The sequence below is a fragment of the Gracilinanus agilis genome, chromosome 5, assembly GCF_016433145.1.
Source record: "Gracilinanus agilis isolate LMUSP501 chromosome 5, AgileGrace, whole genome shotgun sequence".
Taxonomy (NCBI): Eukaryota; Metazoa; Chordata; class Mammalia; order Didelphimorphia; family Didelphidae; genus Gracilinanus; species Gracilinanus agilis.
The window spans coordinates 76,326,162-76,342,638 of NC_058134.1; the positions used below are offsets into that span (position 1 = coordinate 76,326,162).

The 16,477-nt window shown below is 37.7% G+C and overlaps 1 protein-coding gene across 1 annotated transcript in view; it reads left to right on the forward strand.

Moving 5' to 3' along the window:
* The first annotated feature begins 15,086 nt into the window (after positions 1-15,086).
* Positions 15,087-16,477, forward strand: part of CREM (cAMP responsive element modulator) — an 83,029-nt gene continuing 81,638 nt past the window's right edge. The window contains exon 1 of the mRNA XM_044679420.1: positions 15,087-16,299. Within this exon, the coding sequence (XP_044535355.1) occupies positions 16,196-16,299 (104 nt within the window). The 5' untranslated portion in view covers positions 15,087-16,195. The remainder of the gene's footprint in view (positions 16,300-16,477) is intronic.

Sequence of the window (16,477 nt, forward strand, 5' to 3'; positions counted from 1 at the left end):
CCTGGGTTCAAATATGGCCTCAGACACTTCCCAGCTGTGTGACCCTGGGCAAGTCACTTGACCCCCATTGCCCACCCTTACCACTCTTCCACCTAGGAGCCAATACACAGAAGTTAAGGGTTTAAAAAAAAATTCTAGGAGTGAGGGGGCAGCTGGGTAACTCAGTGGATTGAGAGCCAGGTCTAGAGATGGGAAGTCCTAGGTTCAAATCCAGCCTCAGACACTTCCTAGCTGTGTGAACCTGGGCAAATCACTTAACCCCCATTGCCTAGCCCTTACCACTATTCTGCCTTGGAACCAATACACAGTATTGATTCTAAGATGGAAGGTAAGGGTTAAAAAAAAAAAAAAAAGAATCTAGGAGTGATGTACCTTGGCCAGTTTTCCCAAAGTACTTGTCAGCAAAAGAATATGACAATTAAAGATTTTATATAGAAGGCATTGAGATAACTTTTTAGAAGAGATAAGGAAACTTGTATAATGTGTGTGTGTATATATATATATGTAATATGTGTATATATATATATATGTAATATATATATATATTACATATAAAATGCCCCATCTATGTTATCCACAGTCCCAGATCTCCAGAAACTTGGGATTTGGGTAAAGGAGTCCGGAATCACATTTGCAGTTACCTAACCACATTATACAGCATTTCAAGGCCAAAAGAATGGCAGTCAGTCAGTATTATAAAAGTTCAGAAGAGGAGAGGTCACTGAGGAAGCAGGCGGTCAGGGCACTTCATGGAGAAAGCTGGATTTGAATTAGGCATTCAAGTTAACGGAGGAATAAACCAGAAGTGATTCGGGACAGGTAGCCATGCTGAAGGAGTAAGATTTACTTAACTGTGTTTCTTGGTCACAGGGTAAGGGAGGTCTCAGTGAAGGGCTGGGCTTGCAGAGCAAAGATTCTGGTGTAAAAACAAGGTATCAATAACAAAGAATAAAAAAGAGGTCAGGGCTAAGCACAGTGTAAACTAGAGCAAAGATAAACTGAGTGCAAAGGTGAATTGCTGTTGCTACTTTTTTATGGCTTTCTATTGGTTCTTACAGATCTGACCCTCTGGGTACTAAAACAATTGATTTTCATTATTGTAATTTTACATTTCACATTTCATTACTTTTTTCTTTCAATTAGCAAAGTCTATTTTCTTTCTCCCCACGTTGAAAATAAAGAGAACAAAATCCTTCATCATCTCATTTCTATAGCACTTTAAGATGGGCACAGTGCTTTCTTACAGTACCTGGAAATAGTCTAGATCAGTGGTCCCCAAACTTTTTTGGCCTCCCACCCCCTTTCCAAAAAAAATATTACTTAGCCCCCTGGAAATTAATTTTTTTTAATTTTAATAGCAATTAATAGGAAAGATAAATGCACCTGTGGCTATCACTGCCCCCCTGGATGCTGTAGCACCCACCAGGGGTGGTGGCACCCACTTTGGGAATCACTGGTCTAGATGACAAATAAGGAGGAAATACTGAAATTTTTTTAGCCAAGGGATGAAGAAGTTAATGTAATATTTTAGAAAAATACTACTAGCTTCATATATAAAATAGCCTAGAAAAGAGAAAAGGACTTGGGACCCATAGGCCAGTCTCCTGACTATCCAAATAATCTGTCTCTGGAGTGATAATGGCCTGAACTAGTTCCACAAAGGGATACCTGCAAGATGATCTAAAAAGATTAAATGATAATTTCAAGTGCATGTGGGGAGGGATGGTGATGATAACAAATAAAAAGAATGTGTTAAAAAGAAGAGTCTGGTGGAGTAGAAAGTGTATAGGATTTGGAGTCAAGTGTTGGATTTTAGATGCAACTCCGAAACTTTCTAATGATACATGTGATTATGGGCAAACCATATTACTTCTCTGGGCCTTAATTTTCTTATCTATAATTAGAAAAATTATTCTTGAACTACGTGATTCAGAGGATGGTTTTGAGGGAAATGCTATATAAACAATAAAACTACCATATCATGATTTAGAGGATTAGTGAAATGAATGATTTGAGAAAGGGTGATTCTATATACTGTCAGAAGGATGAATAAGTTTTAGAGACAGCTTTTGAGTCGTATTTTATGTATGTGAAGTTTAAAGTAGTAGGAGGAAGTCCACCAATGTCCATTAGGCAGTTGGAAATGTCGTTCTGCAGTCAAGGTAAAGACTATGGTTAGAAATGTTGAAATGACTGGACATGGGTCTAGTTGGAAGGGAAATAGAAAAACTAAATTTGTGGTACTAAGCTGGAAGATGGGGCAGTTAGGTGGTGCAGTGGATAGAATACTGGCCTTGGAATCAGGAAGACTCATCTTCATGAGTTCAAATCTAAACTCAGATATTTGCTAGTTGTGTGACCCTGGACAAGTCACTTCACCCAATTTGTCTGAGTTTCTCGTATGTCAAATGATCTGAAGAAGGAAATGGCAAATCGCTCCAATATCTTTGCCAAGAAAACCCTAAATGGGGTCATGAAGAGTCTGAGACAAATGAAAGGACTCAACAACAACAAAAGCTGGAAGAATGGGGAAGAGTTGAAGAATAAGGAGCCAAGAAAAAAGATAAAATAGATTATGTAGGGATGAGGAAGTGAAAAATATTATGGTAGAGCAGGAATACCTAATGGTAAAATCTAAAGAGGTCGCAGGTTAAGAGAAGTTCGTTCTTTTAACAGAGGACCTCAGTACAAATTCTCCCTTTGGTGCTTAGTAATTGTGTCACCTTGAACAAGTCATTTAATCTTTCTGGGCCTCAGTTTTCTCATCTGTAAAATAAAAGGTTTGAACTAGAGAGTCTCCAAAGTCCCTTCCAGTTGTAGAGATCTGTGATCTAAGAGCCTGTGGTCCTTGTGTTTGCCATTTGTTAGATGCTGATGGAGACGCAGTAAAACATGATCCATGACTGCATAGAGTTTATCATCTATGATAATAGATGATACCATGTCATCAGAGATGAGTTAGAAAATAAGTGTGCAATAAGTGTACAAATAGAGTCATAGCTTAAAATCTGTGAAACTAATTGTATGTATGCAAATAAAAGCAAGAATTTCAAGCATAGTTTTTAGGTGCATGAAGATGCTTTTGCAGGCTTCACCTGGGTTTTGGACTTTCCCTCCCTCTGTTTTCATTTGTGTGTGAAACACTTGGAATCTTAGGAAGTGGGAAACTGGAAAAACAAAAACAAAACTTTTGACCTTGGGCCCAGACAGACCTTGGTAGTTTGTTGAAAAACAGTTCCTGAAATGATTCTTAAGGGGTTGAGGTTAGAAACTGGGAAATGATGCAAGTTAAAGGAGGTTTTTTAATCCTAAATCAGATAAAGTGTTGAGACAGCGATGCTGCTCCTGATAAAGGGAGGGAAAGTTTCAAAAAACAGAATAAATGCTTGCTACTTCTACTACTGAGCTTGGTCCCTGGAGTCAAGATCTTCCTTCTGCTGTGAAAAGCCACTCCTAGCTAAACCTCCTGAGGACAAGCAGTGTTCTCTGCATAAGACAGCAGTTATGGAGAGAAAGCAATTTTTCTTCCTCTGTTAGCTAAGTGTGCCAGAATCTGGTAGCAGAGAGAGAAGCTCTGAAGTCGAGCAGTGCTGGAAAAAACCCATGATGTCATTGGACTGCGAGGTTCCAATGCTGAAATGCTTGCAAAGACTCAATTTTGGGGGGGAAAGGCTGCTCAGTAAGCCTGTGTTCAGTTCCTCAATATTTGCTAGCATGAAGGGGAGGAGGCCTCTAATTTCACAATATGTGTCAACAAGTACTTTTATAGACTGACAGCAGGAGCATGCTGGAGCCAGCTCACGTTGGCTTTTTCCATGGGAGCATTTACAAACAAAAAACCAGCAAATGCTACAAATCTGGGCTTGATATGTTGTTTTGTTGATTGTCCAGCCTTAAGAATGTGAGGGAGAAGGTGTTAATAATGCAAATTAAACTGAAAACTGGATTATGCATGCATTCCCTCTCCTCCTTATCACCTGCCTGGAAGATGCAGGTGAGACTAGGACCTGTCAACATTGTCTGTTCCATAGGTACCAGGGGAGGAGAAGGCCAATGATAGGTCCCTAGCTAACATGAATAAAGACCAAAAAGGCCTACTAGCCCGCTCGAGGGTTCACTAGCTGTTGGAGCTTTTCCCGAACAAAATGTTACAATTTAGGAAAGAAACTTGAAATATGAATAAACAGAAGAATGATAGAGAACACAGACACACACACACACCACATATATACGGACACACATACATATATACATAGAGATGTACCAGATATAATCTAAAGGATGAATTAACTCCACAGCCACTACAGACAGAGCCACTGATACAGGTATATGGGCTTGGCTATGAAAGTTTATGAAAATTCCTGAAAGAGATAAATCCAGATATAAAAAAGGAATTTTAAATTAAACAAGCACTCTAGATGAAAGCATCATTAGGAGGATAGTTTGAAATCTCACTAAATTAATGAATCTCTGAAAATTAAAATGGACCAAATAGAAATCTGATCCAATGAGACATGAAATATTAAAACAAAATTAGAAGACTGAAAAAAAAAGAGAAAATATAAGATACCTCTGTTAAAAATAATTGATTTGGAAAACATTTCAGAAGAGAAAAATCTGAGAATCATTAGACAACCAGAAAACCAGGACCAAATTGGGGTGGGGGAAAGCCTATCTGATATCTACCAAGAAAACACAAGTGAAAATTTCCCAGACCTATTATATTAGAGCCAGTGAACAAAATAAAAATAGAAAGAATTCACCTAGTTACCATATGGAATAGACCCTAAAATGAAAACTCCCAAGAATGCCCAAATCCAAAGCTACCAGATTAAAAAAAAAAAAAAAAAAAAAAAAGAGGAAGAAGCATTGTAATTATCCAGAAAAAAAGATTTCGAGTACCAAAGAGACACACTCGGGATTCTATAAACTTTACTAGCAATAATTAGAAAGAATAAAAGAGCTTAGAATATGACATTCCAAAAGGTAAAAGGGTTACAAATGAGAATCACTTAGCCTCCAAATTGAGTATAATCCTACAAAGGAAAAAAAAGAATAGAGAATTCTCAAATAGAGAATTTCATATAATTTTTTTAAAAAGTCTAAGTTGAATAGAATATTTGAAACAAACACAAGAGTAGAGAGAAGCCTATAAAGGTAAATATATTGAAATAATTGGAATTATTCATTGAGAAAGTATTTAAATTCTAGTAGGATGAAGAGAAAAAATACATTTAGAATACCTTCATGCAACATAAAGGGATTTAAGAAAGATAAACAGAGAGCTTATGTGCATTTTTGTTCTGTATGGATGATATTAATTGCAGGAAAGGGATAGAAAAAGAAAAACACTAGGAGAGAAAAGAGAAAGTATGGGTAGAACTTACTATTTCACATAATCTGGATGTGCAGAGGAAAAAAAACAACTATACAAACCTGAAGGAAGGGATAGATATCACATAAACCTCATTTTCAACTAAACTGGACAAATGAAGGTTGAACACAAGTATGCACACAAAACTTTGTATAGAAAAATATTAAATTCAGGGAAGAGAAATGTGACAATACTATTAGTTATTAGTGTGATAGAAAAATACTACCTATCTAAATGACAATATTACTTACATAAATTTACTTTAGTAGTATGCCAATCAGACTACTAAAGGATGACATTAGTAAGCTAGAAAAAAGACCTTTGAAATTCATATAGAGAAACAAAAGGAAACTCAAGGAAAGTAATGGGAAAAAAATGGGAAGGATATATGCCAAGTAATATTGGTTCTCATACTATATTACTATAAAACATTAATCTTCAAAACTATTTGGTTCTGGCTAAAAAGTCTAGAAAAGTTGATTAATGGTATAGATTAAGAACACAAATACAGAAGTATAGTGTCCAATAGATTAAAAAAAACTAGCTAGGAAAGGACTCATTATTTGATAAAAACCACTAGAAAATTTAGAAAACAGCTTAGAAGAAATGAAGTTTAAACTAATATTTCACAACATATACCAAAACATACTCCAGAAAGATATGCGACTTAGATATAAAAAGATATATCATAAACAAATTAGAAGAACAAGGAATTAATACTTTTTGTGTTAATTGAAGATAAAATAGACAATTTTGATTAATAAAATTGAAAAAGGTTTTATACAAACAAAATCAATGCAGATAAAATAAGAGAGGAAATAGTTAACTGGGGGGAAATCTTTATAACAAGTTTTTCTGATATGTCTGATATCCAAGATATTTAATTAATTCATTGGGGTTCATAAGAATTACTATTAATAATAAGCTATTCTTTAATAGATAAGTGTTCAAAGTATATGTAGCTTCCATGTAGTTTTCAAGGGAAGAAATTTAAGTTATTAATAAACATGAAAAATGTTCCAAATAACTAATAATTAAAGAAACAAAGATTAAAACAACTCCGAGGTTTTACCTTACATCCATCAAGTAGAGAGAAATAAACAAAAAAGGGAAAATTATAATTGTTGGAGTGGCTGTAGGAACATTTATTAATGTACTGTTGACAGAGGTATTGGTCTATTTGGTCTAATTAGCCCATTGGTCTAATTGGTCTAACCATTCTGAAAAAAAAAAAATTAAAACTCTGACTCCAAATCCTCTAAATTTTATATTTACCTTCTATCTTAGAATCGATATTCCAAGGCAGAAGAGTAGTAAGGGCAGGCAATGGGTGTTAAGTGACTTATCCAGGGTCACACAGCTAGGAAGTGTCTGAAGCCACATTTGAACCCAGGACCTGTACCTGTAGCCCTGACTCTCAATCAACTGAGCCACCCAGCTGCTCCTAACTGTGTATACCTTTTAACTCAGTGGTAACAATACTAGGCCAAAATCTCAAAAATATTAAAGGGAAAAAATTCATATGTTCAGAAATATTTATAGCAGCTCTTCTTGTTGTAGCAAATAATTAGTTTCAAAAGAACTACTGTTTACTTGGGGAAATGACTGAACAAATTATCTTGTAAATGGAATGGAATAGTGTTACATTGTGAGAAATGATGAAAGGGAGGGTTTTAGGGAAAGTGAAGTCAGCATAATAAGGAGAACAATTTCTGCAGTAACAACATTATAAAGAAAAGTAACTTACAAGACTTAAGAACTCTGATCAATGAATGCAATCATCAACCACAGCTTAAAGACTAATGATGAAAACACATCACCCACCTCCTCTCAGAGGGCTAATGGGTTCAGGGTGCAAAAAGAGATGTGCATTTTCCAATATGAAAAATGTTGGAATTTCTTTTCTGTTTAATTTTACTTACTCGTTACAATGAGCATGTTTTTCTTTTTCTTTTTCTTTTTGGGGAGAGACGGGAGGTGGAAGGGGAGTTATTGTTAATGTAAGCTCAGAATTTTTAAAAAAGGTTTAAAAGAATGTATGGAGAAAAAAGAGTCTGTGAACATAAAAATTTTCATATCCTTCATAGGAATTTAGCCCAGAAAGGAAGTGGAGGTTGGGAGCTTGACAGAATGATGAGGTCAAAGGAACTTTTGTTTTGTACTGTTTCAGAATAAAAGTGGCTAGAACATATTCTTCTTTGGAAAATGACTCAATAAAAACTGAAAATTCATAAGAAAAAGAAGCAATGATTGATGTTGTAAGGTCTTGAAGGAAGTGAGGAAAGGCATTGAGGGTTCAAGTCAAGGGAGAGGTAGTTTGGGCATTACTATTAATGTGCAGTTTTATACAGTTGACAAAGCAGTTTCTTTATAAAAACCCAATGATGAAGTACAAGAATTATTACTTTTATTTCATAAATGAGAAAATTAAGAACCAAATAAAGTGATTTACTGAGGTTCAATCATGTTATATGGTACATAGCCAAGATTTGAACTGAGATGTTCTGACTTCAAAGATAGCCTATTTCTCTCTACATAAACTTCCTCTTGTGAAGGAGAGTTCCTCTTCTTCTGAGACTGTAGGATCAGAGGAGATGGGTTAAGAAATTGAGAGGTTGAACAGAGTGTCTTTCAAACTTTCTTTTCTTTTTATAAATGTCCCACCCTCCAGATTGTCTCAAATGTTACCAAGAAACTAGAGTCCATTTGCCATTTGTTCCCTCTTTCTCTATCTCACAACCCATTGACATCATTCCAATAATGATGATGATGATGATGATCCTTTACTCCAGTGTCTGATTAAGATAGGTAGCCCTTCTCCTTGCCCACATCAACCTCTTTACTTCTATTATTGAGCATGATTATCCCCTTCTTTCATTCCCTTTTCTCTTCAGTCTCTTCCTATACACTGCTTCCTTCCCTACTGACCTTAAAATATTCCCAAGTTTGTGGGGCAGTTAGGTGGCTCAGTAGATTGAAAGCCAGGTCTAGAGACAGGTTTTGGGTTCAGATCTAGTCTTAGATATTTCCTAAGGGTTTAAAAAACATACCTAAATCTCCTATCCTTAAAAAAAAACATACAAAAAAATTTATAAAGCTCAGTCCCTCAAATATCTTCCTATATTTCTTTCTTTCTCAACCAACCCTCTTGCATAAGTTTTCTATATTTGTTGTCATTTCCTCTCTTCTTGTTCTCTTAAAGATTTAACATGGCTTTATCACTCAGCTGAACTGCCCTTTCCAAAATCATCAATCATCTTAATTGCCAATTATGATGGTCTTTTTTTAGTCTTCATTCTTCTTGATCTCTATAAAATATGTCCCACTGACCACCCTCTTCTGGACACTATCTTCTCCCTGTATTTTCCATGACACTAGGGGCTTGAGGAAGAGAAGGAAGGGAATAACCATTTAAAACCTTTTCCTTCTGTCTTAGAATCAATGCTGTGTATTGATTCCAAGGCAGAAGAATGATAAGGGCTAAGCAATTGGGATTAGGTGACTTATCAGGGCTGAACAGCTAGGAAGTATCTGAGGCCACATTTGAACCCAGGACCTCCTGTCTCCAGGCCTAGCTTTCTATTCACTGAGCTACCCAGCTGGCCCAGGGAGGGAAAATGATTTATATATCACTTACTGAGTGCCTGGTAATGTTAAGCACTTTTAAACAAATATTATCTTATTTGATCCCACCTGAGAGGTAGTTTTATTATTATCCTTATTTTGTAATTGGGGAAACTAAAGCAAATTACTTGCCTAAGGTCATTTTCTGGGGCTGGATTTGAATTCAGGTCTTACTGACTCTAGACCTAGTCTCTATTCTTTGCACCACCAGTTGCCTCTCCTCTCTTTTGGCCGATACTGCTTTATCCTGACTCTCCTTCTACAGGTTTGCCGGCATCTACTCAGGATCTTTTTCTGGATCACCATCTAATCACCTAAACAAAATGGATCACCATATAATTCCTAAATGTGAGCATATCCCTTAAAACTGTATCTTGAAACATCTCTTTTTCATACTCTCTCACTTGGTGATCTTATCAGCTCCCTTAGCTTTAATTAGCGTTTGTATGCTGATGATTCATTCCCAAAGCTTTATTTCTTTCCGGGTCTAGTCCCAGTATCACCAGATGAAAACTGGATGTATAAAACTCAGTCTCATAGACAAACCTAACATGTCCACAACTGAGTTCATCTTTATCTTACCATCTAAATGCTCTTCTAAATATCTCTATTTCTAATAAGTATACCTTCAAATTCCTAATTTTGGTGTTTACTCTAACTTGCCCCTTATGTCCAGCTGCCACATCTTTGTCATTTTCAAAACACAAAATCTCATTTCCTTATTCCTTCTACTTATACAGCCACCATTATAGTTCAGACTCTCCTCACCTTTCACCCAGACTCAGTAGTCACTAGATTCCCAACTGGTTTTTCTGTAAGTCTCTTCAGTCATTTGGCAGCTGTCAAAATGATACTTGAGAACTGATCATGTCATTTCTTTCCCTCAAACTTTGGTGTCTCCCTTTTAGGGAGGATCAGATCTCTAGGGAGGATCCCATCAGATGTCTAGGATCAAATACAAATGCCTCTGTCTGGCATTTAAAATCATTCACAACCTGGCCTCAACTTTTTGTTAGCATTATACTTTACTTCTTCTATGAACATTGTGGTTTAGCCAAATTGGTCTTCTTACCATTCTTCAAATATGGAACTCCACCTTCTCTTTGTGCTATTTCCCAAAGAACACCCTCCCTCCTGACTTCCATTTCTCAAAACCACTATTTTCCTGCTAGGCTCAGCTGAAGTGCCACCTGTTCCAGAAAGCCTTTTCCAATGTTCTTCTGCTCCTAACATCTTCCCTTCCAATCACTTAAAAAAATTTTTTTTTAATTTAAACATTTATTAATATTCATTTTTAACATGGTTACATGATTCATGCTCCTACTTTCCCCTTCACCCCCCGCACTCCCCCCACCCATGGCCAACACACATTTCCACTGGTTTTGTCATGTGTCCTTGATCAAGACCTATTTCCAAATTGTTGATAGTTGCATTGGTGTGGTAGTTTCGAGTCTACATCCCTAATCATGTCCACCCCGACCCATGCGTTCAAGCATTTGTTTTTCTTCTGTTTCTACTCCTGTAGTTCTTCCTCTGAATGTGGGTAGGGTTCTTTACCATAAATCCCTCAGAATTGTCCTGGGTCGTTGCATTGCCCTTCCAATCACTTTTTATCTATTTGGTATGTATTTTGTAAATACTTTCTCTAGGCAAACATGTTCCCCGATAAATTACAAGCTCCTTGTGGGTTAGGACTGTTCTTACTTTTGTCATTGTATCTACAGAACCTGGCACAAAGCAGGCACTTAATAAAAGTTGGTTGACTAATTAAAGTAGGTGAGAGTTCTTTAGATTGTGAACTGTTTAATTTTTATCTTTAAATTAACAATGCTTTGCATATTACATGCTTGATAAATGTTTGTTTCATATCAGATGGCCTAAATCTTCTCAGTAAAGTCTATTTAATAGCAGGGGAGACCAACAGCTAGGCAAAAAGAAAAGGGAAAAATTTGGGGCTTGGCATGAGAAAAGGTTTGGAATAGTTGTTGTGGGAATTATAAAAGAGAATCAATAAGAAAAAAGGGGAAAAGATTTTCCTGCTGTTGCATGGAAAGTACCCAATAAGTTTGATTTTTAAATTTTCTTAAACTGCATATGATGGTTTGGGAGTGGAAATGGTGGATGAAGATGGTAGAAGTTATCTGAGGCAGAGGCTTAGCAGAGTAGAAGGGTCAGAAAAACAAGGAGACAAGTGATTCAAGAGTGGAGAGGAGGTTATGCTACTGAAGTACAGGAATTCCTTGCATATCTTGAGGATTAGGAGGACAGTGACCTGGTAATGAGGAAAATCAGAGTAAAAAATTTTGCCCCTCCTTTGGTACCAGAGAAGGTCTAATTTTTTTTAATGGGCTATTTACAGTACCTTTTTGTAAAATTTGGTTTAAGTATTTGGTCATAGACAAAATGTAGGTCACTGTTAAGATATCTCTAAATTTCTAGCCTTTGTATGTCATCTGCTGGCTTTGTTTTCTAAACTTTTAAAATTTATTTTAATGAAGAAATTGTGTATATTTATAGTTTTAAAAGATAAAATATGTTGATATCTTATCTTATACATATATTTTACCCATTTTTGAGTTTCTAAACATTTTGTGGCATCTTCAGCTTCTACAAACTCCTCCCAAAATTCCCATTTAATTTCTTATGCTTATCTCACAATATATTGAAACCACAATGGGAAAATCTTGATGTGGAAGGGATACCTATAGTTGACTCTAAAGTCAAGTTTGAGAGGGGAATAAAGGCCAGAAAAGAGTTCATAAAATAGGGAGACTCAAATAACCAACAGAGAGTTAAAAATAGATACAGAAGGACTGAAAAAACCAGAGGAACAAACAAGAAGGGAATTACAGGATAGGATTTTGAAGCCGTTTCTTGGAATATCTAAGGTGTTACTCTACTCTATTGAATGTAAACTCACTTTATTCTCAAACTTTTCAACCCTGAAAAAATCCTTTTATCTTTAATATGAATTTAGCTCTTCCCTGAAGATATCAAATCCCTGAAAAATTTCTTCACTGTTGATTTTTCATTCTTTCCTTTTCATAAACTTGATGTTTAGCATGAATTCTGACACCCCCTTTTCAACTCTTTTATCATTGTCCTTCAGTGACTTTTCTTTTTTCAATGTCCTTTCAATCTTTTGGTGCCAATCTATCCTTTTTTTTTTTTTTTTTTTAAACCCATACCTTTCATCTTAAAATCAACTGTGTGTATTGGTTCTAAGGCAGAAGAACAGTAAGGATTGGGCAATGGAGATTAAGTGACTTGCTCAGGGTCACACAGCTAGGAAATGTCTGAGGCCAGTTTGAACCTAGGATCTCCTATCTCTAGGCCTGGCTCCAAATTCACTGAGCTACCTAGCTGCTCCCACCTCCCCACCCCCTAATCTATTCTTATCCTTATTGTTGTCAGTATTCCATTCCTTATTCTCTCATTCCTACATTATTTTATACATGGTTAGTGGTTTTTCTCCATATTCTTTACTCTCAGTGATTTCAATTCAACAATTCATTTTGCTGATGACTTTAATAACCTGACATTTTAATTATTCTAAAAGCTCACTTTGAAATATGGGCCTTTTTACTTCCTGATTTAATCTATTTATAAAATCTGAATATCTTTCCTTTGATCCTTGTCTAATCTCAGCCAAACCTGTGGACAGCTTTTTAGTTACAGGGATTCTTTTCCATGCCTCTAAGGCACAGAATTCAATCATACACTGAATTAGAACTTCTCTAGGTAAATTAATCTGATCAGCATGTAATTCCCATTCATCTTTTCCAAGTAACATTTCTTTGGTAACTGCCTTCTGTTTTGCCAATACATCAAATTCTGATTTCCAAAAAAGGTAGTCCCCTCTAGAAAGGAAATATTTTTCTGGGTGAATCCAGTCAAATGGGGCAATCCAGACCGCCACCCACAAAGTCTCCACCAAAGTTAAAGTGTATGGAGAAGCAGGACCATATGAAGCACAAGCTGTCTTAATTTCTTTTAACACTTTGTAGGGAAGAGGCTCCCATGTGGCAGCTACTTCATCATCATCCAATTCCTCTGCTGTAAAAATGACTGGGAAACAGAATGACATGTCTCCATCCTTCTGAGCATTTTTTAGGGTTCCTTTAAAACCTATATTCCGGGGCTGTGGCTGCGGAGCTGGAGCTCCAAGCAACAGAGGCTCCTCTGCTTTTATCTCTCCTCTTTTGAAGAGAGGTTTTTAGGTTGAGGAGGGTCTGCTGTTAGTGGGTTTTTCATTTGGATTTTAAAGCCTTGTTTTGATTTACGAGTCTTTTCCTCCTCCTCTGATTCTAACATTGAAACCTTAAAGATTTCATTCTCTGCATTCTGACCAGATAACAAAGATGTTTTTTCAGCAGCCAGTGAAATTTTTACTGGCACTTGTTCTAGTCCATGCTCAGTATAATAATTTCTCAAATCATTGCCAACTTTTTGCCAGAATTCTAAGGGAATCTATGGGCTACAATTTTGAATAAGATCAAGAAACTTAATGAGCTTTTCTTTACTTATTTTTTCTCCCCATTTCCTGAGGATGTACTTGGTTATATCAATGAAAAGAGCTCTTTCCTTTGATTCACTGTGTCCCATCCTGTTAATCTATTCTTTTATTTCTAGTGTCTTCCCTTAAGGGGAGAGTTCTGAAAACTCTGGATTTCTTGCCCTTCTTTGGGCAGAAACTAAACAATTGTAATTTGGGAGTTGTTGGGGGTGTAGGGGTGTGTGTGTGTGGGGGGGTGGCAAATCTTTACCTGTATCCAGTGTTCCAACATCCCTGTTCAGGCGCCAAATGTCAAGATCTATTTATCATCTCCAGATAATCTGATAAGGATGGCTTAGTTGATAGGAAAGTAATGGGACACAGGAGACAATCTTGACTGTCAACTCATAGCTGCTTCTCCAATGTGCCATTGAGTCACAAGTTTATTATATATGAAATTAAAGTTCCTTTTCACCCCAAAAATGCAGAGAGAGTTTTACAGCTTCGCAGACATTGCAATTAGTTTAGACAACACACAGAAACCTCAGAAACTTCAAGAAGAAGATAAGAACCAGGCTGGACATTGTTACCTGATTATCAGCAAGCCGAGATTGGGAATATTTTGCTTGGGCAGGAAGTCCTACTTTTTTTCAGCCTTGACTGTCTAAAATAACTTTTTGAAACCCAGCAGTTGCATTTCTGACCAAAGGGGAGAGAACCTCTTGACTGCTGATTTGCTAAGAGCTTAAAGCTTTCCAGTAAGACTATATTGCTTTCTAATAATAAAAGGTGTGGATCATAAAAGGGATCAAAAGAGGAGTCTCAGATTTTTATCTATTTGAGACTCTGTTTCTCTTATTGGCCTCCCAATTCTTACTTTGTTACTTCTAATCTGTGAATCTTGAAGAAATCATAGATTTTTATCTCCAGTGGTTTCCATATTGCCATCATATAGTAAGTGCTTATTTTTTAAAATGAAAAATAATATTGATGTCTAAATAATTTAACACTGAATGTAATTAGCCCTGTATATGAAGCCCAATCTTTAAATTCTGCTTATATCAAAAGGGAATTTAATTCATGGGTCTCTTTTTACCTATGATATTTAGTTTAGTCCCATTGCATTTACCTTTTCTCATGTTCTGAGATGATTCCAGTAAAAATTATTTCATAAAGCTTCACTGTGGTGGCTGCCACTACATTCACACCAATATATAGATACAATATACATGACATTTTCTTTTATAGCCAAACCTTTAAGTTCCTGCTTTCCTATAAAGGCAGGAATCAGTGGTTTACCATAGTACCAAGGTATGGTAACATTTAATATAAAATCATTGTAATGTTTGTTTTAGATTTCATAATGGGAAGACATGATATGGTTTTCCCCTCTAAATTTCCTTAGACCAGGGTTTAATCTCTCCCAAAAAAACATTTCTCTCAACCTCCTACTATTACCCCTCATTGAACAAACCCAATGAGAAACAAAAAACTCTCACAACAAATATGTGTAGTTCAGGAAAACAAATTCCTGCATTAGGCACCAAACACCATGTTAGACCAAGGACTTTTAATATTGTTGGGACAAGGATTGCTTTGGCACTCTGGTGAAATCTGTGTACCTTTTCTGAGAAAATCTATTTAAACTGAAGATCCAATGAAACTGGGCCTTCTTACTGTTCCTCAAACAACAGGTAATATTTATATAGCTGAAGTGCTTTATAAGTATTGATTCAATTGATTACACGACAGTCTACCTCCCTACATTTTCAGCGATTTGTTCATACTTTGAATTGTTTCCCTCTGCATCCCAACTCCTAGCTTCCTGACTTCTTTCAGATCCAGCTAAAATTACACCTTCTCCAAGAAGTTTTTTTTTTTTTTTTTTTTTATTATTCTTCCTTAATGTTAGTGCTTTCCTTATGGGGTTGCAGCAAATTTATCAGGTATAGAGCTTGTTTGAACGTAATTGAGCTCCTTGGGATAATGACTATCTTTTGCCTTTCTCCTTATTCCCAGTGCTTTGCATTTCATTTTACCTGGTACATAGCAAGCACTTAATGCTAATATTGTTGCCGGAATGTCTGATTGGAGACTAATTTATAAAAGGGACATTAATTTACACCTTCCCCCACTGACTTAACACTTCTGGCATGCTTCCTACACTCATTTCCACTCGCTCAGGAACAAATGCCCTTTATTACTAGGATCTTCTTAAAGGGGAGCTCGAGAATGTAGCTGAACTGTCCAGGGGCTCCCAGCCTTCTCGGGGGAGCCCGGGACTAGGATCTCCGAGTGTGGCAGGCGGGGCAGCACTGGGGTGGAGACAAGGGGCAAGGTCAAGGCTACTTGAGAGAGGTGGCAGCCAAAGTCAAATACTGCGTACAGAGCCCCGGGAGTCGTCGCTTGGGCCGGGGAAAGAGCGAGAACCCGCCGGGCTCGAGTCTTGTCAAGTGGGGCGTTTGTGACGGCGAGGAAGCGAAGGGAGGACGCGCGGCGCTCGGCCTTGCGGTCACTGAAGGCAGGAAACTCACGCCTGCCGGCCACTGGGGTACTCCCTTCCGCCCCGCCGCTCCGGCCCGGGAAGCCAGTAGGGCCCTCTACAACCCGCAAGGGCCGTACTTCGGCGAAGAAGCGCCTCCCTTCGGGCTTCGGGGCCAGGACATCGATCCCAAGCTCGCGAATTGCCCCCAGGAGTGGTGATGGGCCCAAGGGAGCCCTCGAGCTCGGCGGGGGGTGGGAGTGGGTCAGCGGCCGTTGGATGTGTTTGCAACCAATTGGGATTCCGAGAGCCGCGCGCGCCGCGGTTGGTTCCGGTTCCACTTCCCCTCCCTGCCCCCCTCAGGCCCCGCCCCTCAGCTGGGCTTCCTTCTCTCTCTCTCCCCCCCTCTCTCCCCCGCCCCCGCCCCCCTCCGGACCAGCCCCTCCCCCGCCCCCTTCCAGCTCGTTCTATTTAATTGTTGAATTGTCAGCGCCGCCCGCCC